This window comes from Tilletiopsis washingtonensis (assembly GCF_003144115.1).
Source record: "Tilletiopsis washingtonensis strain MCA 4186 unplaced genomic scaffold FA09scaffold_10, whole genome shotgun sequence".
Lineage (NCBI taxonomy): Eukaryota > Fungi > Basidiomycota > Exobasidiomycetes > Entylomatales > Tilletiopsis > Tilletiopsis washingtonensis.
The window spans coordinates 571,109-593,445 of NW_020312007.1; the positions used below are offsets into that span (position 1 = coordinate 571,109).

At 67.3% G+C, this 22,337-nt stretch overlaps 10 protein-coding genes across 10 annotated transcripts; 3 read left to right on the forward strand and 7 right to left on the reverse strand.

Moving 5' to 3' along the window:
• Window positions 1-478: 478 nt before the first annotated feature.
• On the reverse strand, window positions 479-742 carry FA09DRAFT_297103 (hypothetical protein; the record flags this gene model as incomplete). The annotated part of the gene is made up of 1 exon (XM_025740193.1): window positions 479-742. A coding segment is annotated over one exon (264 nt), but the record flags the coding sequence as incomplete, so codon positions are not given.
• Window positions 743-4,256: 3,514 nt separating this feature from the next.
• On the reverse strand, window positions 4,257-6,299 carry FA09DRAFT_338704 (hypothetical protein; the record flags this gene model as incomplete). Its single annotated transcript, XM_025744137.1, has 5 exons — window positions 4,257-5,288; window positions 5,351-5,405; window positions 5,464-5,751; window positions 5,806-6,051; window positions 6,124-6,299. 5 exons carry the CDS (start codon window positions 6,297-6,299, stop codon window positions 4,257-4,259), a joined length of 1,797 nt encoding a protein of 598 aa, XP_025598566.1.
• Window positions 6,300-6,386: 87 nt separating this feature from the next.
• On the reverse strand, window positions 6,387-7,252 carry FA09DRAFT_24032 (hypothetical protein). The gene has a single exon (XM_025739637.1). It carries the CDS (start codon window positions 7,043-7,045, stop codon window positions 6,548-6,550), a length of 498 nt encoding a protein of 165 aa, XP_025598567.1. The 5' UTR covers window positions 7,046-7,252; the 3' UTR covers window positions 6,387-6,547.
• FA09DRAFT_308145 (LETM1-domain-containing protein) lies at window positions 6,937-9,962 on the forward strand. The gene is made up of 4 exons (XM_025740574.1): window positions 6,937-7,971; window positions 8,028-8,306; window positions 8,362-9,398; window positions 9,451-9,962. The coding sequence occupies exons 1-4, from the start codon at window positions 7,264-7,266 to the stop codon at window positions 9,761-9,763; spliced, it is 2,337 nt and encodes a 778-aa protein (XP_025598568.1). The 5' UTR covers window positions 6,937-7,263; the 3' UTR covers window positions 9,764-9,962.
• FA09DRAFT_329890 (aromatic compound dioxygenase) lies at window positions 9,927-11,355 on the reverse strand. Its single transcript, XM_025742374.1, has 9 exons — window positions 11,285-11,355; window positions 11,179-11,223; window positions 11,067-11,120; window positions 10,706-11,003; window positions 10,593-10,650; window positions 10,365-10,536; window positions 10,232-10,305; window positions 10,133-10,171; window positions 9,927-10,077 (listed from the first exon to the last, which is right to left on the reverse strand). The coding sequence occupies exons 1-9, from the start codon at window positions 11,331-11,333 to the stop codon at window positions 9,964-9,966; spliced, it is 903 nt and encodes a 300-aa protein (XP_025598569.1). The 5' UTR covers window positions 11,334-11,355; the 3' UTR covers window positions 9,927-9,963.
• Window positions 11,356-12,634: 1,279 nt separating this feature from the next.
• FA09DRAFT_297533 (ATP-dependent DNA helicase) lies at window positions 12,635-14,508 on the reverse strand (the record flags this gene model as incomplete). The annotated part of the gene is made up of 2 exons (XM_025740210.1): window positions 12,635-13,494; window positions 13,551-14,508. The coding sequence occupies 2 exons, from the start codon at window positions 14,506-14,508 to the stop codon at window positions 12,635-12,637; spliced, it is 1,818 nt and encodes a 605-aa protein (XP_025598570.1).
• A 1,868-nt stretch (window positions 14,509-16,376) lies between these two features.
• Window positions 16,377-17,321, forward strand: FA09DRAFT_329892 (putative mitochondrial import receptor subunit tom7). The gene is made up of 3 exons (XM_025742375.1): window positions 16,377-16,475; window positions 16,824-16,883; window positions 16,975-17,321. The coding sequence occupies exons 1-3, from the start codon at window positions 16,396-16,398 to the stop codon at window positions 16,994-16,996; spliced, it is 162 nt and encodes a 53-aa protein (XP_025598571.1). The 5' UTR covers window positions 16,377-16,395; the 3' UTR covers window positions 16,997-17,321.
• Window positions 17,082-18,251, reverse strand: FA09DRAFT_329893 (hypothetical protein). Its single transcript, XM_025742376.1, has 2 exons — window positions 17,874-18,251; window positions 17,082-17,643 (listed from the first exon to the last, which is right to left on the reverse strand). The coding sequence occupies exons 1-2, from the start codon at window positions 18,219-18,221 to the stop codon at window positions 17,359-17,361; spliced, it is 633 nt and encodes a 210-aa protein (XP_025598572.1). The 5' UTR covers window positions 18,222-18,251; the 3' UTR covers window positions 17,082-17,358.
• A 306-nt stretch (window positions 18,252-18,557) lies between these two features.
• Window positions 18,558-20,174, forward strand: FA09DRAFT_329894 (hypothetical protein). Its single transcript, XM_025742377.1, has 3 exons — window positions 18,558-18,908; window positions 19,186-19,567; window positions 19,642-20,174. The coding sequence occupies exons 1-3, from the start codon at window positions 18,695-18,697 to the stop codon at window positions 19,841-19,843; spliced, it is 798 nt and encodes a 265-aa protein (XP_025598573.1). The 5' UTR covers window positions 18,558-18,694; the 3' UTR covers window positions 19,844-20,174.
• A 135-nt stretch (window positions 20,175-20,309) lies between these two features.
• On the reverse strand, window positions 20,310-21,881 carry FA09DRAFT_329895 (peptidase M24A, methionine aminopeptidase; the record flags this gene model as incomplete). The annotated part of the gene is made up of 6 exons (XM_025742378.1): window positions 21,760-21,881; window positions 21,348-21,649; window positions 21,033-21,281; window positions 20,675-20,930; window positions 20,548-20,620; window positions 20,310-20,488 (listed from the first exon to the last, which is right to left on the reverse strand). The coding sequence occupies exons 1-6, from the start codon at window positions 21,861-21,863 to the stop codon at window positions 20,312-20,314; spliced, it is 1,161 nt and encodes a 386-aa protein (XP_025598574.1). The 5' UTR covers window positions 21,864-21,881.
• Between the last annotated feature and the right edge of the window lie 456 nt (window positions 21,882-22,337).

A 22,337-nucleotide genomic window follows, 5' to 3' on the forward strand; every position in this document is an offset into this window, starting at 1 on the left:
GGACCTGCTCGCTTCGCCCGCCTGCAGCGCATCATGGGCTGACTGGCCAAGTCTACAGCGCTTTGCCAGGTCAGAATGTTGTCAATCACGCTCGAAGCGTTGGCACGCAAAGGTACAGGATGAAGCGAGCTCCTCGCCGGGAGGAGACTCGCAAGCGCATCACATTGAGAGAGAGGGTGGGCAGCGCTGCTTCTAGAGCGCGCGCGATGGATGTGTCTGTGTGAGGAAAGCGAACGAGACATTGGATGAGGGAAGAACGAGACCCAGAAGTGCATGAGAGAGAGGGCGAGATGTACAAAGACAGAGAGAGGCGCGAGAACGCAAGCCGGTGCGTCGTCGAGCCGTGGCGCACAGCGCCATGGTGTTGATGAGATGCCGATGACGAGAGACCAGTCCGGACGGAGAGATCGACAGCGAGAGACGCTCAGCGTATCATGCTTGCCGTAGAAGCGAGCGAGCGCGGGTCGACGCGTCACGCTCAAGCCCAGCTCCACGTAATGTCGAACATGCCCTCCTGCTCCGTGCCCAGCGCCTTGAACGCAGCAACGGAGAGGTCGAGTGAATGGCTTGAGACACACGTGGGACAGCTATCAGCCACGACGGCCTCGACGCTCTTCGATCCACGATGAATGATGACTTTCTTGCCGCAGTGTGCTCCATTGGCGTAAATCGCGGAGGGGAGAGCGACGAGAGGAGTGCTGTCCGAGTTGTAGTGCGAGCAATGGCCGGGGTTTCCATTTTGGTAGAAGAATGTGGCCTTTCCGCTGAACGTCTGGCCGTTGCCGCTCGAGGAGGCGGGCTTGGGCTGCTCCTGCTTGGGCCGCTCGGCCTGCTTCGGCTGCTCGGCCGGCTTGGGCTGCTCGGCGGACTTGTCCTGCTTGGGCTGCTCGGCCGGCTTGGCCTGCTGCTGCTGAGCGGCGGGCTGTGCCTGGCGCTGCGAGTCGGCGGAAGAAGCGGCAGCGACGGGCTCCGACTCGTCGTCGTCGTCCTCGCAGTCCTCCTCCTCCTCGTACGACTCCTCGTAATCAGCGTCGCACTCCTCCTCGCCGTCCCAGCTGCCGTCCCACGAACCACCGCCGTTGCCGCCAGAAGAGGCAGACCAGTTGTTGTCCGACGAAGCGGCGGCCTTGTTGTTGCCCGAGCCAGCGGCGACGTTGGACTGCTGCGAGCCGGAAGAGGAGGCCTTGACGTGCTTGACGTGCTTGACATGCTTCACGTCCTGCTGCGGCGCCGGAGCGGCGTCGTCCTCGACGTCCTCGTCGTCCTCAACGTCCTCCTCATCGTCGACGGGCATGGGCGCCGAGTTCTTGCCCTCCTCGCTCTTGCCGTCCGTGCTGTTGGCAGGGGCCGTCGAGTTGGCGCCGACGGTGCAGTTCGCCGTGCCGTTGACGCCGGCAAGCGTGCCGTTGATGGCCGTGCAGTTGCCCGCGCCGACGATGGTGCCGTTGTTCGCCAGCGTGCCGTTGTTGGCCAGCGTGCTGTTGGTGACCGTGCCGTTGTGCGAGGGAACCATGGTGGCGTTGTGCGAGCCGGCGAGCGTGGCGTTGTGCGAGGCGCCGACGGTCGAGTTGTGCGAGACGGCGGGCTGCTGCTGGGCCGGAGCGACGGCGTGGTACTCGTGCTGCTCGCCCTTCGTCTGGGCCTGCTCAGTGGGCTTGTCGTCGCCGTTGGTCTCGCCGTTGCTCGACTGGACCTTGACGTCCGTCTTCTGCTCCGTCTTGCCCTCCGTCTGCTGCTGGTTCGAGTGGTGCGACGAGCCGGCGTCGGCGTTGGCGGCAGCCTCGGCCTTGGCCGGTGCGGGCTGCTGAGACTTGTGCTCCTCCTGCTTCACGGCCGCGTGCTGCTCGCTCGACGCGGACCATTCGGAGTGAGACGACGACGACGACGACGAGGCCTGCTCATCGTGCTTCTTGTCCTCCGGCTTGTCCTGCCACGAAGCCTCGGCCTCCTGCTGCTGAGAAGCCTGCGCCTCGCCAGCCTTGCTGTCCGACTTGTCGTCGTTCGACCACGACTGCTGCTCGCTCGACGACGAGGCCTGTGCCTGCTGCTCGTTGGACGACCATGACGACGCTTGCTGAGCCTCCGCTGCCGGTGCGGGAGCGGCCTGCTGCGGAGCCTGTGCCGGTGCGGCCTGCTGCTGCTGCGGCGCCGGAGCGGCCTCTTGCTGTGGTGCGGGAGCGGCCTGCTGCGCAGCCGGAGCAGCCTCTTGCGCCGGAGCGGGAGCGGCTGCCTGCGCCTGCTGCTGCGCCCCGGCACTGCCCTCGGTGCGCTTGGAGCGCTGCGAGCGCTTCAGCATGCGCTTGTGTCCGCCAGCGCCGGCGTGCAGCGCACGCGGCATGGCGTTGGCATGCTCGAAGCTTCCGTGTGCGAGCGCGCCGGTGGACGAGATGGGCGCAAACGAGGAGGCGAGAAGGGAGAGAAGGAGGAGAGAGAGAAGACGGGAGAAGGGCGACATGGTGGCGCGTGTGAGGTGGGTGAAAGAGGCGGGTGAGAGAGACACACGCGCTGCGTGTGAGAGGTGAGAGGGTGGGTGAGAGGGTGAGAGTGCGTCAAGCAGTCGAGTTGTGAGAGAGTGGTTGGTGCGTCAAGCAACAAGTTGAGCGGTCTTGAGGAGAGAGAGGGAGAGACGGGGAGAGGGAAGGGAGAGAGGGCGGGATGGAGGAGCAGAGGCAGGCTCGACGATGGCAAGGGCGGCCACAAGAGGCGGCGAGATGCGCAGCGCAGCCAGTCGGGCGTGCATCGCTCTCGCCGCGCAGGGCGGGCAGCAGCCAGCACCAAATGCAGTCAGAGTCCTCGCCTGCCTCTCCTCTCGCAGCATCCGCAGCCGGCCCTCTCTCTCGCAGCGCAGCGCAGCGCTGACCGCCGCTCGAGGGCGTGCGCCGCTGCGAGAGCGCAAGCGGCCCCGTCGCCGGCGCGGCTGCGGCGCCACGCCGCCCTGCTGCCGGCGGAGTCCCGATCTCTGGCCATGTGCCTTGCCGTGCCCGCTCGGCGTCTCTTCGCAGCTGCGATGCCGGCATCCTGCAGCTGCGCAGCGGCAATGTGCGGGCGCTGTAGCAGCGGCCCCTGCCAAGGGTGCGAGGTGCAGCTGCGGTGCCGCGAGGTGCCGTGAGCTTGGGCCGCCTCCTGACGCGCGCCTTGTCCTCGTGCCTCGGGCCTTGTCCGCCCCCTCCCTTCCAGCATCGCAGCCGTCGCCTTCTCTCAAGCCAGCAGGGCAGCCTGAGCGCCTTCGTCGACCACAAGGGAGCCTCTCCTCCGCTCGCAGTGGGGCTCTCGGCTGTGCGCTGGCGGCTGCAGACGAGCTCGGAGGCTGCCTCTTGCACCCTCGGACAAGCAAACGCGCTTGGTGTGCATGTGTGCATCTCGCGCAGACAGGCGGAGTGCCGCAACATGGCGCAGGGGCTGAGCCTGCACATGGCTTCTTGGCGCGGCGAGGGCGGCACCGCGCAAGCGGCCTCGCTGCCTCACCTCCGAGCCGCCGACGGCCCTCATCGCTGCCCCTCCGAAAGGGAATGCTCCGTGCTCAACAGGGGTCACGAGCACTTCACGGGATGTCGCTGCGGAGGTGTGCTGATCTCGACGGCAGCTGCAGAGCGGAGGGCGAAGGGGGCGGAAAAGGCTCCGTGCGCGGGCTGCACCTGCTGCGTGCTGCGAGAAGAGACGCGTGAGGGGCGGCTGCAGCCCTCAGCGTGCAGGCTGTGTGGCTAGCGCCTCCTTGCGCATCAAGGGGGTGCGAGCGCGCACCCCTCCTTCGCGGCGCAGCACCGCAGCGTCGCTGCAGCTGCCAGCATGCAGCGCTGTGATGTCGATGGCAGAACGCAGCACACGCACAAGCCAAAGGGACGTGGGCGCACCTCGCTCGATGCATTTGGGAGCACACCGAGCTGACGTAAGCTCGCGCCATCCAGTCCCACGCCTCCGAGGCGCTCGGCGGGCCTGGCAAGCATCACGTTGATCGACGGCTGAAGACGCTCGCGGCACCATGACCGCCAGCCTGGCTTACAAGCCCAAAGGGCTCACGAGACTCTCGAGTCAAGAGCGGCGCCGATCCTGCCAGACGCTCGTGCCGTCGGGGGGAAGAGCGTCCATGCGGCAGGACACCTCGACGTGCCCAAGCGACACAGGTCTGTGCGCTCGCCCTGAGCATGCATCGATCATCAGCTCCAGAGGACACTCGTGACGAAGCTTCGATTGTCAACCGTCTCTGATCATATGTCAATGTACAAAGACCCTCCTCTCCCCGCTCAGCGCATCAGCACCTACACATGGTACGCAGGCAGTCCCTCCTCCTCCGCCTCTTCGTAGCCCTGCTCGCCACGGCGCACCACCGTGCCGTCCCTGCGGATGCGCGCCTGCACAGCCTGAGCCGCCACCTGGTCCCTCTCGCGCTGCGCCTCCGCCTCTTTGCGCTCCCTCGCCGCCTCTGCTTCCTTGCGCGCATGCGCATCCGCGATGGTCGACGATCCGGCGCCGCCGGCGAGAGGAGCGGAGGCGGCGTCGCCGAAGGGATTGATGGCCGCTCCGCTCGAGGCGGCGCTCGAGCGACGAGGAACCCGAGGCTGAAGCGTGCCGCTTGAGGGTCCGCCAGGTCCCACGATCGGCTTGCCAGTCTCGGCCACGCTCGGGCCATCCGCGAGATCACCACGCACATCCGTCTCGTGCTGCGGCGGCGGCGGCATCATGCCGCCGCTCGAGCTGCTGCCGCCGCCGGCAGAGGGCGAAGGCAGGGGAGGCACGCGGTGCCGCTGTGCTGCGCCGTGTCCGGCGGAGGGAGAAGGAGGAAGCTCGGCGGGGCCGTTGTTGATGTTGTCGAGCAGGCTCGGAGACGTGGGTCCGCCGCCAAGGCTGCTAGGCGCCAGCGCAGCATGAGCATCGCTGTGCGTCGAGGCGCTGCTGCTGTGTGCGTACGCCGCGGCACCGCCAGTGCCAGCCGCGCCGAGCATGGCAGCGCTGCCACCGTGGTGTGCACTCGCGCCGTCGTCGTCGTCATGCAGCTCCGTGCCCTGGTTGAAGAGCGAGAGTTCCTCCGCGTGGCTTTCGCCGTAGCTGATCGTGTCCGCAGAGTGGAGCGACGAAGCGCCCGATGTGCCGCTGGCCAGGTCCTCGACCGCCAGCTCCGGCAGTTGCGTGCCCGGCTGGTAGCCCGCCAGTGCCGGCGGCAGCGCGGCACGGATGGCGGCGGTGCGAGAAGCACCCGCCCATGAGGTCTCGTTGCGAGGAGCGGGATAGACAGGAGTGCCGACGGGAATCTGATGCGTGAGGAGCTTGCCGTGGCGCGCAACGATGGCAAGCTGTGAAAGGCACGCGTCAGCACTTGCCCTCGTGCTGCCCATCTGCTCAGGACACGGCGCACCTTCTCTCCAAGCTCGATGAGTGAGTCAAAGTGCGCCTCGTAGCTGTCGCGAAGGCTGCATAGGAGAGGGATGAGCTCCCCGCACAACCTAGTCGGGCTTGCCCGAAACTCACCATTCGCGCTTCAGCCGACCAAGCTCCTCCTCCTCCTCGCGGTCATCCTCCTGCCACTCCTTGAGGCGCTGCTGGAGCGGCGCAATGCGCTCCGTGTTGCCCTTTGCCTGCTCCGGCATGAGGGTGTGCAGCTCTTTGCGCAGCTTGGCGCGGCGTTCGCGCTTGGGTGCCAGTTCGCGCTCGGCCTTGGCAATGCGCTTGAACGTCGCGCGTGCGTTTTCGGCACGGCCGACGTGCGCTTGCTCGAGGTCGGAGATGGTCTGGAGCATAAACGCCAGCCGATCGGCGCTGTGTAACGGACTGTGAGCCACCAATACACCAGGGCTGGCGGGCCCGACTCACACATCAACAAGCGCGGCATCGCCCTGGCCCTCCTCGCTCTTCTTCGGATCCTGCTCCACGCCCCAGCTGTACGTGGCGTGCGCGGCCGTCTTGGTCTCGCGTGCCGTGGCGGCGTGGTCGAGGATCATGCCCTTGAGTGCGTTCTTGAGGATGTAGTTGGCGCGCGAGTCGGAGTCGGAGCGCGGGTAGTACTGCGCCAGCCCTTGGCGGAGGACGTGCGGCAGAGAGCCGGAGTAGCCCGAGACGCTGCGAGACGGAGTCAGGGATGCGAAGCGCGAGCATGGCAGCATGGCCACTGCTTCTCTTCGCCATACTCACCCTGCTGGAGTGCCGCCGGGAGAGCCGGGCGCCTTGCCGCCGCCGGCCGTGCTGCCGCTGCTGCTGCCGCCGCCAGTGCTGGCATTGAGGCGGGCTGCGCCGTCCTGCGCCAGGCTCTGTGCGCGGGCCGCGGCCTCCTGCGCGCGATCGCGGGCGCGCTGCATGAAGGAGGACATGGTGGAAGTGGCTGGAGAGGTGAAGTGCGGCGTGCGGTGGTGGTGGTGGAGAGCAGAGGATGGAGTGCGGGGCGCAGGCGATGTGGAGAAGGCGCGCCCGTGCTGCGTCTGTGCGCGCTGGCGGATTCGCACGGAGCGTGGCACAGCCTCGTCCGCTGTCGCGCGCGCGTGCGCACAGCCTTGGCTGCGCTTCCTCCCGCGTCCGCCGCTGTGCCGGGCCAGCACCTCAAGCAGGCAGCTCTCCGTGCTCAGCGCAGCGCACTCCACATTTTGAGATGCACATCTTGCTTCGCAGCGGCTTGGGAGGCGGTGGAGGCTGAGCGGCGGCAGCACCGCCACGCCTGCCAGACCTCCCGCGCTCTCGGCGCAGCGCGGCCGGACAGCGCCGAAGCGAGGCGAGCGCCGCGCATGCCAAAGTTTGGCGCACGGCGCCCTCTCGCCTCAGTGCGGCGCTGCTCCCCGGACGCTCTTGCTCGTGCGGGAGGAGAACGGCCAAGTGGGGCAGGCTGGGCCATCAGCATCGCCTCGTGCTCCGTGGCTGCCTCGCGGAAGGACAAAGCAACGGCGACGAGGGTGTGGCGCAAGCAGCGGAGACGTGCAGCGGCGGCCGGTCGGGCCGCGCGGCGGCGGAGCTGGGGCAGGCACCCTTGATCCGCGCGCTGCGCCGCCGGCGGCCGGCCGCCCGCGCGAAACTCTTGCGCCGTGCGCTTGCGCCGCCCGCCGCCCACAAAGCAGCACCGGCGCATTCCAGCACGCTCGCTCGGCACTCTTTCACCCGTGCAGCGCCGGCCTCCACTGCCTGCGTCCCACCACCACCATCTCTCGCACCGTCACCACCGCACACGCCTCACACTCGCTTGCACGCATCGCCTCTCCTCGGGTGCAGCTCCTGCTCTCTCACTCGCGGCGCACCCGCCACCTCTCCGCCACGCCGCCTTTCTTCCACCGCTGCGCTCCGTCCGCCATGGCCTCGTCGTCGGCCTCGGTGTTGCACGCACGCAGCATGTCGCTCGCCACGCGCTCGCTCGTCGCCTCCGCCCGCGCCCACCCCACGGTGGGGCGAAGCAGCGCCGGCAGCACGAGCAGTGCCGTGCGCTCGCAGGCCGACGTGCTGCGCCTCTTCTCGCCCGGCCTCGTGCGCAGCGCCGGCTACCACCACTATGCTGCCACGCGGCGGCCGCTCGGCGTGCTCGTCGTGCGCTCCGAGGGTGCGCGCCGCTGGCAGCATGCCGAGCCGCACCGCGACGCCGCCGCCAGCCAGCCGCCGCCGCCTCCGCCGGGCGCCGGACGCTCGCCGCAGAAGGCAGACGCTGCCAAGGCAACGTACCAGACGGCCGGCCCTGCGCCCGCCGAGCCCGTGCCGACGTCGCACATCTCGCGCGTCGTGCCCGTGCTGCCGCTCGTCGGCGAGGAGCTGGGCTCGCCGTCGAACCAGACCTCGGCGTCGCAGGCGCAGCTCGTGGAGCCCCAGAAGAAGGAGCTGGAGGCCAAGGAGGCGGAGAAGCGCTGGAAGGAGAAGCCGCTGGCCAAGCGTGTCTGGATCAAGGTCAAGGAGGAGGCGGCGCACTACTGGCACGGCACCAAGCTGCTGGCCAAGGAGGTGCGCATCTCGTCGCGCCTGCTGCGCCGCCTCATGCTCGGACATAGCCTCACGCGGCGCGAGCACCGCCAGGTGAGTCGGGCCGTTGCCTCTCTGCCAGATGGCAGCATGCTGACTCTGCTCCACAGCTCAAGCGCACGACGGCCGACCTGCTGCGTCTGATTCCCTTTGTGCCCTTCATCATCATCCCCGCCGGCGAGCTGCTGCTGCCCGTGGCGATCAAGTTCTTTCCCAACATGCTCCCCTCGACGTTTGAGAGCAAGTTCGCAGTGGAAGAGAAGCGCCGCGGCCTGATCAAGATGCGCCTCGAGATGGCAAAGTTCTTGCAGGAGACGATCCGGGAAGGCGGCATCCAGGCGGCAGACAAGGTGCAGACGTCGGACGAGTTCAAGGAGTTCTTCCGCAAGGTGAGTGCAGGAGAGGGGGTGAAGACGTGGCGCTGCGGCTGACGTCTTGTTGCAGGTCCGCTCCACGGGCGAGGAGCCGTCGACGGAGGACATTGTCAAGGTGGCCAAGCTCTTCGACGACGAGGTGACGCTCGACAACCTCACGCGGCCACAGCTCGTGTCGATGTGCCGCTACATGCAGATCAATGCGTTCGGCACGGACAACTACTTGCGCTACCAGATCCGGCACAAGCTGGCGCGCATCCGCCGCGACGACATGACCATCTCGGCTGAAGGCACAAAGGGCCTCTCGCTGCACGAGCTGCAGAGCGCGTGCCAGAGCCGCGGCATCCAGACGCTGGGCCTGGGCGAGGAGCGGCTGCGCGAGGAGATGGCGCAGTGGATCGAGCTGCACCTGCACCAGCGCATCTCGGGCATCCTCCTCATCCTCTCCAAGGCATTCAACTACATGCCGCAGGGCAGCGAGACGGGCGCCACGTCGCAGCTCAAGAGCCTTGAGCTGACGCTCAGCAGCCTGCCGGACAACCTCATCAGCGAGGCCGAGCTCAACGTCAGCAAGGACGCGGCGACGAACAAGCAGCGTCTCGAGGTGCTGCAGCAGCAGGAAGAGCTCATTGCCGACGAGGCCGACCAGGAGATGGCCGAGGAGGAGGCGCGCAAGGCCGACAAGGAGAAGAAGAAGGCCGCCGCCGAGCGCGTCAAGCTCAGCAAGGAGGAGGAGGAGGCAAAGTCGCTGCTGCCGCGCGCAGAGGTGTCGCCCGAGGCGCAGGATGCGCGCATGACCAACGAGCAGCTCACGGAGCTCGGCGAGGCACTGAGTCTGCTGAGCGCAAAGTCGAGCGTGCTCAAGGAGCGCGAGGAGCTCGCGCAGCTCATCAAGCAGATGGCCGACGACTCGCAGGTCTCGGTTGCCGACCTGGCGCAGTCGGACGGCACAAAGAGCGCCGCCGACGGCAAGGAGGCGGAAGAGACGCCCGCGGCGCCGCAGATGTCCTCCGCCACGCGCAGCCTCGCCAAGCGCGTCAAGGCGATGCTCAAGCAGATCGACCAGCAGCTCGAGGAGTATGACGCGGATGTCGGCTCGCGCATGCAGTAAGTACGGCGCGTGTCGCCGATTGTTTCGCTGCTGACCTTCTCCTCGCAGCATCATCGAGACGTCGCCCAGCGGCAAGATCAGCGTCGACGACGTCGAGCAGGCGCTGCGGCTCATCAAGCACAAGCCAGAGGAGGAGAACATCGAGGCCTTGGTCGACAAGCTCGATGTCGACAACGACGGTCTCGTGCCGATTGCCGACCTCGTCGAGCTGGCGCGTGCCCAGACGGGCCTCGGCCGCATGCGCGAGGACGACGCCGTGCTGGGCGAGGTGCAGGAGCTGCATGCCGCGGGCGATGCGTACAAGATGCGCCGCAAGGAGGAGCCGAAGAAGCCACGCCGAGAGGACATCGTCGAGGAGTAATCGGAGGAGGGAACGCGCTCGCGTGCGCGCGAGGCTTGCACATCAGCAGGCCTCGCGTGGCGCTGCGGCGCAGCAGCTAGCATACTTCTACACACACCACGCTACACCACAGTCACATGTATCTCGCCTACACACTCACTCACTACTCACTACTTGCGCTTGCGTGTGTGATCACGTGTGGCATTGCATCCGGCGAGCGCTCATGCAGCAGCGGCCAGCACGATGTCGTAGCGCAGTTCCGTCGCGGCACCGTGCGAAGCGTCTGCTGCGGCTGGCCGGAAGTCGACAACGAGGCTGTCCTTGACGGCGAAGACCTGCAGAGCAGAGAGTCAGTGCGCGCAAGCATGCCGGGCGCGCAGGCCTGCGCACCGCATCTGCTGCGACGTGCTCGCAGTCGCGGTCGTACAGCTGAGGGAGGAGCGTCAGTGCTTCCGCGCATGCAGCGCCACTTTGCCAGAGGCTGCGCACCTGAGTGATGAGCGTCTTGTGACCCGGCGCCTTGACGAGGAAGTGGATGTGTGCCGGACGCATTGGCGACCGGTCTGCGCTGAGCGTTAGCAAGCCACAGGCCGAGGGCAAGGCAGTAGCAGCAGCGACACACCGAGTGCCCGCAGGATGTCGCCCGTAGGGCCATCGAAGGGAATCGGGTACGCCGTGGGCTTGAGCACGCGCATGGAATAGGCGCCCTGTGCGTCCGTCGTGAAGAGGCCGCGGTAGTTGTAGGCCGGCTGCTTGGGGTCCTGCTGCTCATAGAGCCCGTTGGGCCCGGCAAACTGTGTGCATGCGAGCTTAGTCGTGGCAAGCTAGGCTATCTCGACGGCATGCGCACCCAGACGTCGATCTCGGCGCCAACAATGGGCTTGCCGCTGGCATCCGACACAGTGCCGCTGTGGAGCTGCCGTCAGTGCGGGCGCAGCTTGCCTCGCCTCGATGTGTACTCGCCTGATGGACGCAGTGATGCCCGGCTTGCCATTGGTGTCGGTGATAGAGTGGTCCAGCACCACATCGCTGCCGTTGGGGTACTTCGGTGCATTCTCGCGATAGAACGGCCCCAGGATGGCGCTCAGCGTGGGGGCGCTCTCGGCAGGCGCGCCGTCCGTGACTGGCGCGGCCGCAGCGGCAGCAGCACGCTCGTGGGCCATGCTGTCGACGAGCGACTCGATGCCCAGCACGTCGGAGATGAGGATGAGCTCGTTGCGCTTGGCGTCGCTCATCTGCCCGGCTCGCGCCAGCTCATTGCCTGCAGACGCAGCCAGCGTCAGTCACGAACGGCGGAGGCGCATCGCTCCGGCGAAGCACGCACACGCCAGCAGCCACTCGTCCTGCGTCAGCTGCGTCTCGCGGCAGAAGGCATGCACTGTGCAGGGCTATCAGCGACACTGCAGAGGCAGGCCTCACGCGCAGAGCGGACTGACGATGCTTCATCAGCGAGTCGAGCACCTCCTTCGTGCGGGCATGGGCTGCGCGCGCGAGCCAGAGTAAGCAGGAAGACACGGGCGGCCGGAGGGTCCTTATGCGCACCCTTGGGCCCGCTTGAGTTCTGGCAGGACTGAGTGAATGCGTCGGCCATGCTTGCGGTGGCTGTGGTGATGAGCGAAGGACGGCCTTGGCCGCGGCACGGCGGCCCAAGTGCGGGGAAGGATGGCTCATGCGCGCTAAGTGCAGCGTGCCGTGATTGCCGGCGCGCGGCGAGCGGCTTGGCGGCACGTCAGGCGGGAGGCACAGCCGCGCAGCAGCGGCTGCTCTGCCGCGACGTGTGCAGGCGAATGAGATGGCTGATATTACACTGGATGATGATGATGGTGCTACACGGTGTGCTCAGTCTGTCGTCAGGAGGTGTGTGTGGGGTAAAGGGGTCACAGGATGTGCTTTGAGAGCTGCCGTGTAGGTGGCGGCCAAAGGGCCCACGCTCTCGTTTCAGCTGCGGCGGCCTCCGCGAGCGCCACGGCCACGTCCACCGCGACTGGCGTACGAGCCACGGCTGGAGCTCGAGCCGCCGCGGGTTGCCGACGTGCTGCTCCTGCCCACGCCGGCCGGCAGTGGCATAGCGCGAACGCCGCCGCCGCCCAGGCGCGAGAGGGCATCGGCGCGCGACGAGACGGGCGCGGCTCCCGTCGTCGAGCGTGACATGGCTGCCGGCGGATGGACGGGTCGCGTGGGTGCAGCGACACGGGAGCTAGTCGCGAAGCTCGGGCCGGACGTGTTGCGGCTCGACGGCGCATCCAGAGAGCGTTCGAGGTGACGCTTCGTGACTGCGCTCAAGAGTCAGCAACGCAGTCGCATGGGATGGGCAAACGGCACGCACCGGCGAGCAAGGCGCTCAGGAATGCCGGGCGGCCCGGATTGACGCCCTCGATCTGCGTCAGAGCAGAGATCGCTGTCGTCGGACTTTGTGAGCGTGTGTTCGGGCAGGGAGGATGCGAGACACTCACTCGACGGCATCAGGAATGCGACCTCTTGCAGCGCGCCATCGTCAAGCAGCTTGGCCGGCACGAGGCCCTGCTTGTCTCCGAACTGGTGGTGGGCACGATTGTCAGCCCTTGCTCAGGACACCCTCGCGCCAGACTCACCTCCTTGCGCACGCGCAGCAGCTCCTGGTAGCAGGCCTGGTGCGAATCCGTCGCGTCAGCGCGCTTGGGGCGCGCGAGCTGCGAGTTCTCCTCCCAGTCCTCGATGATGTCGTCGTCGTCGGGGCCCTTGCGGCGGACCGCACGCTTGGCCGCAGCAGCGACGTCCTTCGTCTGCTTGACGGGGCGCTGCACCTGCTGCGGGAAGTCGGCGGCCAGGCCTTCTGCAACGCGCTTGCCGCGCACGCTGCGCTCGTTGCGCTCGAAGAACTCCTCGACGGGACTGAGATCGGCTGCCGAGATGTCAAACTCGTCGGGCGCGTACTGGAACTCCTGCTCGTCCATGCGCTGCGGCGCCTTGCCCTTGCGTCGCGCCACTGGCGCCGACGGACCGGCGACTGAGCGCGCAGCCTTGGTCTCGACGGGCAGCTCGACCTTGGCGGTGCCGCGCAGCAGTGCATTGGCGTTGGGGCCCAGCTGTCGCGACCGATGAGCAGGCGATCGCAAGAGACCAGCTCCGAGAACGCGCACTCACCTCCATGTAGTTGGTGGCAAAGCCGCTACCGTTCATGACGGCCTTCTCGCTCAAGTAGCCATCCAGCACGAGGCGCTGGAAGAGGCGCTGGCAGTCGCCGCCCTTGAGCTTCGAGCCGGCGGCGTAGTGGCGCAGGCGGTCGTGGCCGCGGTCGGCAATGGCCTTCTTCGTCGTGCCGCGAAAGACGTCGGCACAGTGCAGCAGCGTGCCGCTGTTGCGGCCCTTGACGATGTCCTGCACCAGCTCCACGGCCGCCTTGGCCAGCAGCGTCACGTCGGTCGGCACGAGCGTCGAGCCGCCTGCCGCACCGCGACCGGGGCCGTTCTCAGTGCAGTTGTCGCACGTGTGGTGGCAGTTCTCGGCAGGAAAGACCTCGCCGAAGTACTGCAGCACCTGCGAGCGGCGGCAGTCGATCTTGTTCATGCAGTACGCCACGACCTGGCGCAGGTTGGCGTGCTGCTGCTCCTTCTGCTGGTACGAGCCCGGGCCCTCGTCGATCATCTTCTTGTACCACGACGTGTCCTTGAAGGCAAAGTAGAGCACACACGTCGAGCTCTTGCCGTCGCGCCCGGCGCGGCCCGTCTCCTGGTACAGGCCCTCGAGCGACTTTGGCAGCGTGTGGTGCACCACTGGGGATGAGGAGCGTTAGCTGCGCGCTGACTGCCTCAGGGTTCGCTCAACTCACCGAAGCGCACGTCGGCCTTGTCGATGCCCATGCCAAACGCAATCGTGGCGCAGATGACCTTGAAGTGGCCCGCCTGCCAGCGCTCCTGGATGCGGATGCGGTCGTTCTTGTTCATGCCGGCGTGGTAGGGCTGCGCCTCGACGCCGTGCTTCTTGGTAAGCTGGTCGGCCACGTCCTCGCACGCCTTGCGGCTCATGCAGTACACGATGCCGCACTCGCCGCGGTGCGACGAGTTGATGAACGACGAGATGTCGGCGAGCAGGCCGGCCTTCTTGTCGCGCACGTGGTAGTGCAGGTTGGGCCGGTTGAACGACTGCTCGAGCGTCTTGCAGCCCTTGATGCCGAGGTTCGCCACGATGTCCTCCTTGACGCGCTCCGTCGCCGTCGCCGTCATGGCCATGAAGGGGACCTTCGGAAAATCGCGGCGCAGCGAGCCGAGGCCCTGGTAGTCGGGGCGGAAGTCATGGCCCCACTGGCTGACACAGTGCGCCTCATCGACGACGAAGCGTGCGAGCTTCTTGCGGCGGTACAGGTCGGTGAAGACATCGTGGGCCTGGCGCGACTTGGCGATGAGCTCAGGCGTCACGTAGATGAGGCGCGTGACCAGCTGCTCATCGCGCTTGAAAAGCTCGCCGAGCACAAACTCGCGCTGCGACTGCGTCTGATCGCCCGTGAGCGCGCAGGCGGGAATCGAGAGGTCGATGAGGTGTTTGACCTGATCCTGGATCAGCGAGATGAGCGGCGAGATGACGATCGTCACGCCGGACGTCTTGCCCGAGTCGACGAGCGCCGGCAGCTGGTAGCACAGGCTCTTGCCACCGCCAGTCGGCATCAGGCAGAACACGTCCCCTCCGCCAAGCGTCGCGTTGATCGCCTCGAGCTGGTTCGAGCGGAACTCGCGCAGTTTGAACTTCTTACGCAGCGCAAAGGCCACGTCGCGGCTCCACGGGTAGTTCATCTGCTCGCGCGCCTTGAGCGGAGACTTGAAGCGCGTGGCGGACGCCACGATCTGGATCGGCTCCACCTCTTCGTTCGCCCGCGCAGGGCCGCCAACGACGTCTGGGCCGTAGTCGGGGTGCGCCGCATCCTCGTCGTCGAGGCGATGCACCATGCGCGAGCGGCCCTCGTCGATCTCGAACTCATCGTCCTGCGTCTGGCGGGCTTTGCCCTTGCGCGTGGCCGCCCGGCTCGACGCAGCGACGTCCTGCTCATCGATGAGCAGCATGTCTTCGTCGTCGAAGTCGCCGAAGTCATCTTGCTCGTGAGGAGACGACGAGGGCAGCAGCGCAGCAAGGCGGTCGTGCGAAGATTCAGGGCGGCTAGTGGAAGCCGTGGCACGGCTTGGCGGTCGACCGGAGCGGTCGCGTGAGGCGACTGCACTGCCGCGCGAAGGACCGGCCGTGGCGACGGCTCGGCCTGAGCGCAGTGCGCCCTCATCGACTTCCGCGAGCGCGTCGTCATCGTCGTCAAAGGCGCCGGCCGCAGCCAGCTCGTCGGCGTCGGGCTCGTAGAAGTGCTCGTCGTCCGGCTCCTCGGTGAGGTCATCGAGATCGTATTCGTCAACGACGAGCCCCGACTGCGGCTTGGGCGGTGCAGCAGGAGCGGCACGAGACGTGGACGCCAGCAGCGAGGTGCGAGCAGGCGCACGCGAAGCGCGACTGCCGCCCACTGTCGGCGAGCTCTGTGTGAGCACGGGAATGTCGTCGGACAGTGCACTGCCGGCATGCGAGGAGATCGACGAAGCCGGTGCCGGTGGGTCGCAATGCACCACGGGACGTGTGGCAGGCTCGATGCGCGACGGTCCCGGCGGCGCTGGCGCTTCAGACGCCCTTGGCGCTGCGGGCGCGCCCGAAGTCGAAGAGCGTGCGGCCAGGGCAGCCTTGATCTGCGCGATGCGTGTGGAAAGAAAGTCGCTGCAACCAGCATCAGCACTGAGAGAGACAGCCGTCGCAGCACTGCGACTCACCGCTGCATCTTCAGGAAGGCCGGGTCTGCGCCAAAGGCCGCCGGACCGCCCTCCATTATCTCCATGAGCGTCTCCATCACCTTGTCCTTGTTCTCCAGGCTGCTCTGCAGCAGCGAGCGCAGCTCCTCTGTGCTCTTCTGGTCGAGGTCCGCCGGCCACGAAACGGCAGCGGTAGGCGCCACCGCGGCAGTGGTTGACACGGCAGCCGAGCGTGACGAGGCAGCGCTGTGCGACGGCGGCGGCGAGGCTGTGTTGCCGGCGTGAGCGGCGTTGCGCCGCAGCACCTCGCGGCGAGGCTCACCACGCCGCAGCAGCGCCGGCCCGACGTTCTCCTTGTCGCCCTCCACATCTGCACTGCGCTCGCCCAGGCGTGGCGACTTGGTGCTCGGGCCGGCGGCATCGTCGCCGCCCCAAGCGCCGTGCTGTGCCGCGTCGCCGCCGCTGCCGCCGCCCATCTCGGCGGACACGCGCTTGCGCGGCGACGCCGAGTCGCGTGGCGTGGGCATGAAGAGGCTCGACGCGCGCCGCGCAGGCTCTGCGAGCGCGGCGGCGGCGCCGGGCATGACGGCGAGGCGGTGCTGTTCGAGCAAAGGAGTGCTGGTAGGCGGCGAAGTGTGTCGCTGCGGCGGCGGAGCAAGAGTGGCAGGTGCGCGGTGCGGGAGAGCGGGGTGTTGGAGTCGGATGCTGAGAAGCGCAGCCAGACGCGTGAGCTGCCCCGGTGCGCGTTGCGGCCTCGCTGCGCGGCGGCGCGACTTAAAGTGGCGCGCGCGCCGGCGCACGTGACACGGCCAAAGTTGGTCACAGCGCGCAGCGGACGGCAGCGCTGAGCGCGCGGCTCTCTGCTCAGCTCCACCTCACCCCTCACCTCTCACCTGCACCATGGCCGCCGCACTCAGCGAGGACACCAAGGAGCGCATCGTGCGCGCCATCGACCTGGGCAAGAACGTGCTGCACTACGGGTGAGCGGGCCGCGGGCGAGCGGGCAGACGAGAAAGGGATGGAGCGAGGGCGCCTGGCGGGCCAGGGTCTGGCGAGGCTCCTGGATGGAGTGTAAGAACAGGTGCTGCAACGGCTGTGCGCGTCCTCAGCGATCGCACTGGGGACCTGTACGGGCGGTTGCAGCGGCTCTATCTACTCTCCACCCAGGAGCCTCACCAACCTGCTGTCTGCATCCGATGGTGCAGGCGTGGCTGCGACAGTACGAGCCGCATTGAGTGGCGCTGTCCGCACCCTCGCCACGCACTCCTCTCGTCCTAGGAGCACTAGCACTTTCCCTCGCTTGCGCATGGCTGACTCACCTGCTGCAGCTGGGTTCCGTTTGTGCTCTACATCGGATACACGCAGGGCGGCCGGCCGAGCCTGATCCAGTGAGTGTTGCGACGCGTGCTTGGTCGGACAGGCGGGAGGGAGAGCAAGACGAGATCGAAGCTGACGCTGAACGCTGTGCGTCTCCCGCAGGCTCGTCTCGCCGCTGGCATGAAGCGACCGGGCTCTGCTGTGGCGCGATAATCACATCACCTCTCTCACACGAAGCGCGAGGAAGGTCTGCCTGGGCTGAACTCGCATGCTCGAGTGATGGCATTCGCACTGCGAGAGGTCGTTGGAGATGCCTCTACAAGAAGCGCTGCCTGTGGCCGGCGTCATGCGCCTCTCGAGCTTGCGCAAATATCAGAGGGAGAGGAGATGCCTTGCAGCGTGGTAGCCAGGTATCATTCACGTCTGCATCGGCCCCGACCCATCGTCAGGCGGCGCCGTGCCGTCCTGCACTGCCTCTTCATCGGCACTTGGCCGCATCTCTTCGTCCTGCCGTGGTGTCTCTGCATCTGTCCGTGCCGCATCGCTCTAAGCAGGAGCCGCCCGCCGCCCGGCCACCTTTCGCCGTTCCCGTCTCCTTTGCACCTTATCTCTCCTCCGCGTCCTCCTCAGCGCCACGAGGCTCGCCTCCTGCGCTGCCGTCTTGCGCGCCGCATTGCGCACGCGCTCGGGCAGCGCTGCCCAGTATGCTACTTCGGCGCTGCCGGAGAGGATGCTGGCGTCGTGCAGCGTGCTCGCGCTGTCTGCAGGGCGACGTTGCAGCGCTGAGAGAAGGGCGCTGGCTGAAGAGGCGGTCGGGGTGCGTACGATGAGCTGCAACCGGTGTCAGCAAGACTGGCAGATGCAGCATGGCGGCTCAGAGGCAGCGACCAAGGCCGTGGCGCAGCTGCGCCTGCGCTGCTCCTCATGCTTCGTCCTTTCTCGTCCAGGGGCTTAACACAAGAGGAGCCGTCGTCCAGCGAACTTCCTGCGCACATCACTCCTCGACGCCAGTCCTGGATCCACTCCCGCACTGCCGTGCCTGTCCCCGCCCTGCAACTCACCTGCCGTCTGCGTCTCCCCTCATGCGCGCGAGTCTCGGCGCCGAGGTCCACATACGCCACGGAGCGCGGGCAGAGCGCCTCGAGCTCCGCCACGAGCTCCTTGCCCGCCCGGCGATGCTGTGCTGCTGGCACTGGCCCCTCTCCCGCGGCGCTGCTCTCTCCCGCCGTCTCGCCATCCGCCTCGCCGGCTTGCGGTGCCGGCACGACCTGCTCGTCCTCGTCGTGCCAAAGCTGCAGCAGCAGTCCGCCGGCGGGCACGCGGGCGTCGAGCGGCGGCGCAGGCGGTGCGATGTGCTTGGAGGCGCCGGGGCGTGCGGCGGCGCGGCCGACCTTGCGCGGCAGGAACATGCTGCAGTGGCAGAGAGGGGACTACGAGCGTGTGGAGGAGGAGGGCAGAGCAGCGAAGCTCGACGTCGGCGCAGCCGGCCGGACGGGTGCAATACAGAATTGCCGCCTTCGAGCCTCGCCTCAAATGTAGTCGCTGCGCCCGCCGACTTCAACGCGTCGAGCGCGTAGATTGACGTGTTGACGCGTTCACATCGCATGCAGCGTCGGAGACTGCGCTCGTGCCTGAGCTGCCGGCAACGGAAAGGGGACAGCGTTGGCGGTGCTGGCGGGCAGCGCACACTGCCGCCGTGCCCACGCCCCGCCCAGCGCTGCGCCTCGCTCCCCAAGCCGGCGCCCGCCTCTTGTTCGCCTCCTCCCAGCCTTGTCTTCACTCTGCATCCCCCTCTCCGCCGCCGCCGTCACCTCTGTGCACCCTCGCTGGAACCCCTCACGCACGCTCTCTGCTTTCCACACCTCCGAGCTTCCCGACCACCATGGCGCTGCCCGCGTCGCCGTCGCGCCCCACGTACGCCGCCGAGTCCGAGGGGGCGCCGCTGCAGTCCTTCGCCGGCACGACGCGCTCCTTCTCGCGCTCGGCCAGCACGGCCAGCGTGCTCGACGGCATGCGCGGCAGCGCCCGCCTCGACGCACTCATCCCCGAGGAGACGCTCGACCGCCTGGCGAAGATGGGCATCGAGAAGCGCACGTGTGAGTGGGGCGCGTAGATGTTGGAAGAGGAAGGGGTACCGTTTCTGCTGCGACTCTGCAAGGCACTGCTGCGCCCCTGCAACTCGGTATCGACAAGGCATGCTGCGCTTCTGCAGCTCGAGCTCTGACAGAGCACAGCTTCGTCTCGGCTGCTTCAGGCTTGCTCGAGTATCAACGGCGCTTTGCTGCGTCTTTAACCTCAGCGGAGCGTTGTCGTACCTCTGCTGCTTCATAGCTGTGCATCTCGAACTCGTCAGGCTGACGCCGCATCACACAGACGTCGCGCAGGGCTACCGCTCGCCGCACTCGTCCATCCCGCAGCCGTCGCACCAGGGCGTGTGGCCGCTGGGCGCCGGTCCGGCGCCGGCCAACGACGACTTTGACACGCCCGGCAGCTCCGGCCCCTCGTTCCTGCTGGGCAACCGCGAGCGCTGGTCGCGCACGGCGACGGCGCCGGCGCGCGAGCTGCTGCCGTACTCGGGCATGGAGCGCATCGCCAGCATCGACTCGAGCGGCGCGGGCAGCTGGCGTAGCAGCGAGGACGAGGAGAACGACGCCGCCAGCAGCAGCGAGGCGGGTGACTTTGGCACCATCCAGATCGGCGCCGGCGGGGACGACGATGTGCTCGCGGCGCAGTTTGCCGACGACTCGGAGAATGCGTGAGTAAGAGTGTCCGATGGCGCCTGCGAGCTTCGCCACGACATGACCGCTGACGCCCCTCCGTCCGCTGCAGCTTCGCAACGACGCCCAACACGCTCGACTCGTTCAACCGCATGTTCCCGCCGTCCCAGGCGGCGCCGCGGCGCACGGCGCTCGGCTCGCGCTCCAACGGCCTCAGCCGTGCGCTGGCGCAGACGATGCCCGCACAGAAGTCCGAGTCGTGGACGAAGCCGAGCCTCTCGCGCTACTGCAAGGACTTCAGCGTGCTGCCATGAGCTCGCTGCCGCCGGTCCGCCTACTCCCCGCTGCTGTCTTGCGGGTCTACGGTCCGCTCGCCTGCCTCGAAAAGCGTCTCTTGCGTCGCTATCACGTCTTGCTTTGGCCCTCTCTCTCTCTCTCTCTCTCTCTCGTCGTGTATCTCTTTCCCGTCGTAACGCCCCTCACATGCACGCGCCTTCCACCGACGACTCTCCACATACAGCATCGCCCGCCTCGCCCCCCTCACCGTACACATCCACACACACTGTCTTCCGTCTTGCCCCCGTGTCATCAATGCCCCGTTTACACTGCGCCTCGGCATGCTCAGACGAGCGCAGATGCCCCTGTGACCTGTTTGAGGAGGCTTGTCAAGCGGCAAACTTGCGATCAGCTATGCTCAGCGAATGTCATTACGGGAAGGAAGACGAGGCAAGTCGCAGCAAAGCCAACGAGGCTCCAGAGTGAGGTGATGTGAGATGCTCTGCTCAGAAGGCGGGGTAGTCGATGCCGTGCGAGAGCACCTCGACGTTGCTGGCGCCGATGCGGATCGTCTCCTCGTGTTGTGACGTGCGCACGTCGTCGATGGACTGGTTGGCGTCGCGCGGGCTGTCGGCCAGCGGCGGGTATTCGACGACGATGCCCGACTGGGCGAGGTAGCGCAGCTGTTGAAGGAAAGGCGTGAGCACATGAGGCCGGTGTGTGGCCGGAATGCGGCACTCACGCCGAGCAGGTAGTCCTTCTCGCCGACGCGGTCGAGGTAGCGGCGGCAGAACGGCAGGGTGCCGAACTCGGTGCTGCGCTCCTGTCAGTGCCAATCTTGGAGGTACGCCTACCTCGTCTCGACTCACTCAATCGTCTTGAGCAGGCTGCGCGCCGAGGGCACGCGCATCGGCGGCACCTTGCCCGGGTTGCGCGAGTAGTGCGAGCAGGCGCCCTTGTCCTCGACGTAGCCGCGGCCCGTGGAGCCGAACGTCTCGATGGCAAAATACTCGCCCTCGTCCATCTTCTGCGGGTAGTCGGGCATCGCCACGCACGGCACCGACTTGCCGCCGTGGATGCGGTAGCGCTCGATGTTGTGGCCGTTGAGGTTCTTGACCACGCGAACTGTTGCAGCGTCAGCACTGGTAGCCGGGCGCGCCGGAGGCCAGAGTCTGTGCTGCTGTCACAGCTTCTCGCAGCCTCCGGCCCTCCTACACGGTCACTCACTCTTCTGCAGGTGACCCTTGATCTCAACCTCGTAGCTCTCCATCGTCTCCTGGATGATGGCGCCGATCTCGCCCAGGCGCGCGTCGACACCCGCGGCACGGATGCCGGCATTGGTGGCCGACTGCGAGGCCTTGACGAGCGGCTGCCAGATGCTGTTCTCCTCAAACGTCAGCGTGAAGGCGCTGTCGACGATGCGCCCCGAGGCGTGCACGCCAATGTCGACCTTGAGCACGTCGCCGGTCTGCAGAACTACAAATGGAGGTGAGCCAGGTGCTTGCCATTGCGGCACTGCCGCGGAGCACGATCACCACTCACTGCGCTTGTCGCCTGCGTTGGGCGTGTAGTGCGCCGCCACCTCGTTGAGACTCAGACCCGTCGGGAAGCCGATGCCCGAGTCGAAGCCGTGCGCCTCGTTGATGGTGCGGCTCGTGTCCTCGATGAGGTTGGCAATCTCCGTCATGCTCATTCCGGGCTTGATGGCGCGGCGAGCGTACTGGCGCACCTGGCGGTGCACCTCGCCGGCACGGCGCGCGTGGTTGAAGTCGGCGCCCTCCTCCTGCTGCGCCAGACGGTCGCGCTCGCGCTGCTCCTCGGCAGTGATGCGCTTGCGGTTGCTGCTGTGCGGGCGTCAGAGGGATGTGCGGAGAGAGACAGAGAGCAGATGCAAGACCTCCACATCTCGTCTCGCACGACACCGGCCTACCATGCACACGCCACGGCCACTCACTCGTTCCAGTACGAGTCCGGGTACTCGAGGATGTGGCCGACGGGGTAGACGTTGGTGGGGAAGATCTTGGTGATGCCCACCGTCGGCGGCTCCGTCTGCTCCATGGCGGGCCCCGCCTGGCGCGCCTTCTGCGCCTTCTTCTTGGCCGCGCCCGACTTCTTCTTCTTCTTCTTCTTGCCGGCCCCGCCGGCGGGCGCGGCGCCGTCGGCGGGCGCCTCGTCGCCGTCGGCGGGCGCCTCGTCGCCGTCGTCGTCGGAGCCCGAGTCGTCGGCGTTGGGCGTGGGCTTGGCCGGCGCTGCGGCAGCGGCCAGCTTGCCCTCGGCGACCGGCACCGCCTCGACGGCGGGCGTCTTCACGGCGACGCTCTCAGGCATGGTGTGTGGTACGACGGGTGTGCCAGGAAGTTGTGAGGTACGGCTGCGGTGATGCCGAGCCGGTGAGGTGAGGGAGCGAAGGAGCGCGGCGCTCGACGCCGGCGACTTGGCCGAGCGAGGTGCGCAGCAACGGCCGGAGCGGGCGGCCGGCCCGTGTGCGCTGCCGCCGCTGCGCCAAATTTGGACGCTCACGGCACGTGATGC

Coding starts and splice junctions, on each gene's coding strand:
- FA09DRAFT_329893 (XM_025742376.1), bottom strand. CDS start 18,221: ATGTTCCTGCCGCGCAAGGTCGGCCGCGCCGCCGCACGCCCCGGCGCC. Junction 17,644..17,873: donor AGGGGAGACGCAGACGGCAG/GTGAGTTGCAGG, acceptor CACCGGTTGCAG/CTCATCGTACGCACCCCGAC.
- FA09DRAFT_329890 (XM_025742374.1), bottom strand. CDS start 11,333: ATGGCCGACGCATTCACTCAGTCCTGCCAGAACTCAAGCGGGCCCAAG. Junction 11,224..11,284: donor GAACTCAAGCGGGCCCAAGG/GTGCGCATAAGG, acceptor TCGCGCGCGCAG/CCCATGCCCGCACGAAGGAG. Junction 10,306..10,364: donor CGACATCCTGCGGGCACTCG/GTGTGTCGCTGC, acceptor CGCTCAGCGCAG/ACCGGTCGCCAATGCGTCCG.
- FA09DRAFT_24032 (XM_025739637.1), bottom strand. CDS start 7,045: ATGCGCCGGTGCTGCTTTGTGGGCGGCGGGCGGCGCAAGCGCACGGCG.
- FA09DRAFT_329892 (XM_025742375.1), top strand. CDS start 16,396: ATGGCCGCCGCACTCAGCGAGGACACCAAGGAGCGCATCGTGCGCGCC. Junction 16,476..16,823: donor AAGAACGTGCTGCACTACGG/GTGAGCGGGCCG, acceptor CACCTGCTGCAG/CTGGGTTCCGTTTGTGCTCT. Junction 16,884..16,974: donor GGCCGGCCGAGCCTGATCCA/GTGAGTGTTGCG, acceptor CGTCTCCCGCAG/GCTCGTCTCGCCGCTGGCAT.
- FA09DRAFT_308145 (XM_025740574.1), top strand. CDS start 7,264: ATGGCCTCGTCGTCGGCCTCGGTGTTGCACGCACGCAGCATGTCGCTC. Junction 7,972..8,027: donor CGCGGCGCGAGCACCGCCAG/GTGAGTCGGGCC, acceptor TCTGCTCCACAG/CTCAAGCGCACGACGGCCGA. Junction 8,307..8,361: donor TCAAGGAGTTCTTCCGCAAG/GTGAGTGCAGGA, acceptor GTCTTGTTGCAG/GTCCGCTCCACGGGCGAGGA.
- FA09DRAFT_329894 (XM_025742377.1), top strand. CDS start 18,695: ATGGCGCTGCCCGCGTCGCCGTCGCGCCCCACGTACGCCGCCGAGTCC. Junction 18,909..19,185: donor GGGCATCGAGAAGCGCACGT/GTGAGTGGGGCG, acceptor CGCATCACACAG/ACGTCGCGCAGGGCTACCGC. Junction 19,568..19,641: donor GCCGACGACTCGGAGAATGC/GTGAGTAAGAGT, acceptor CGTCCGCTGCAG/CTTCGCAACGACGCCCAACA.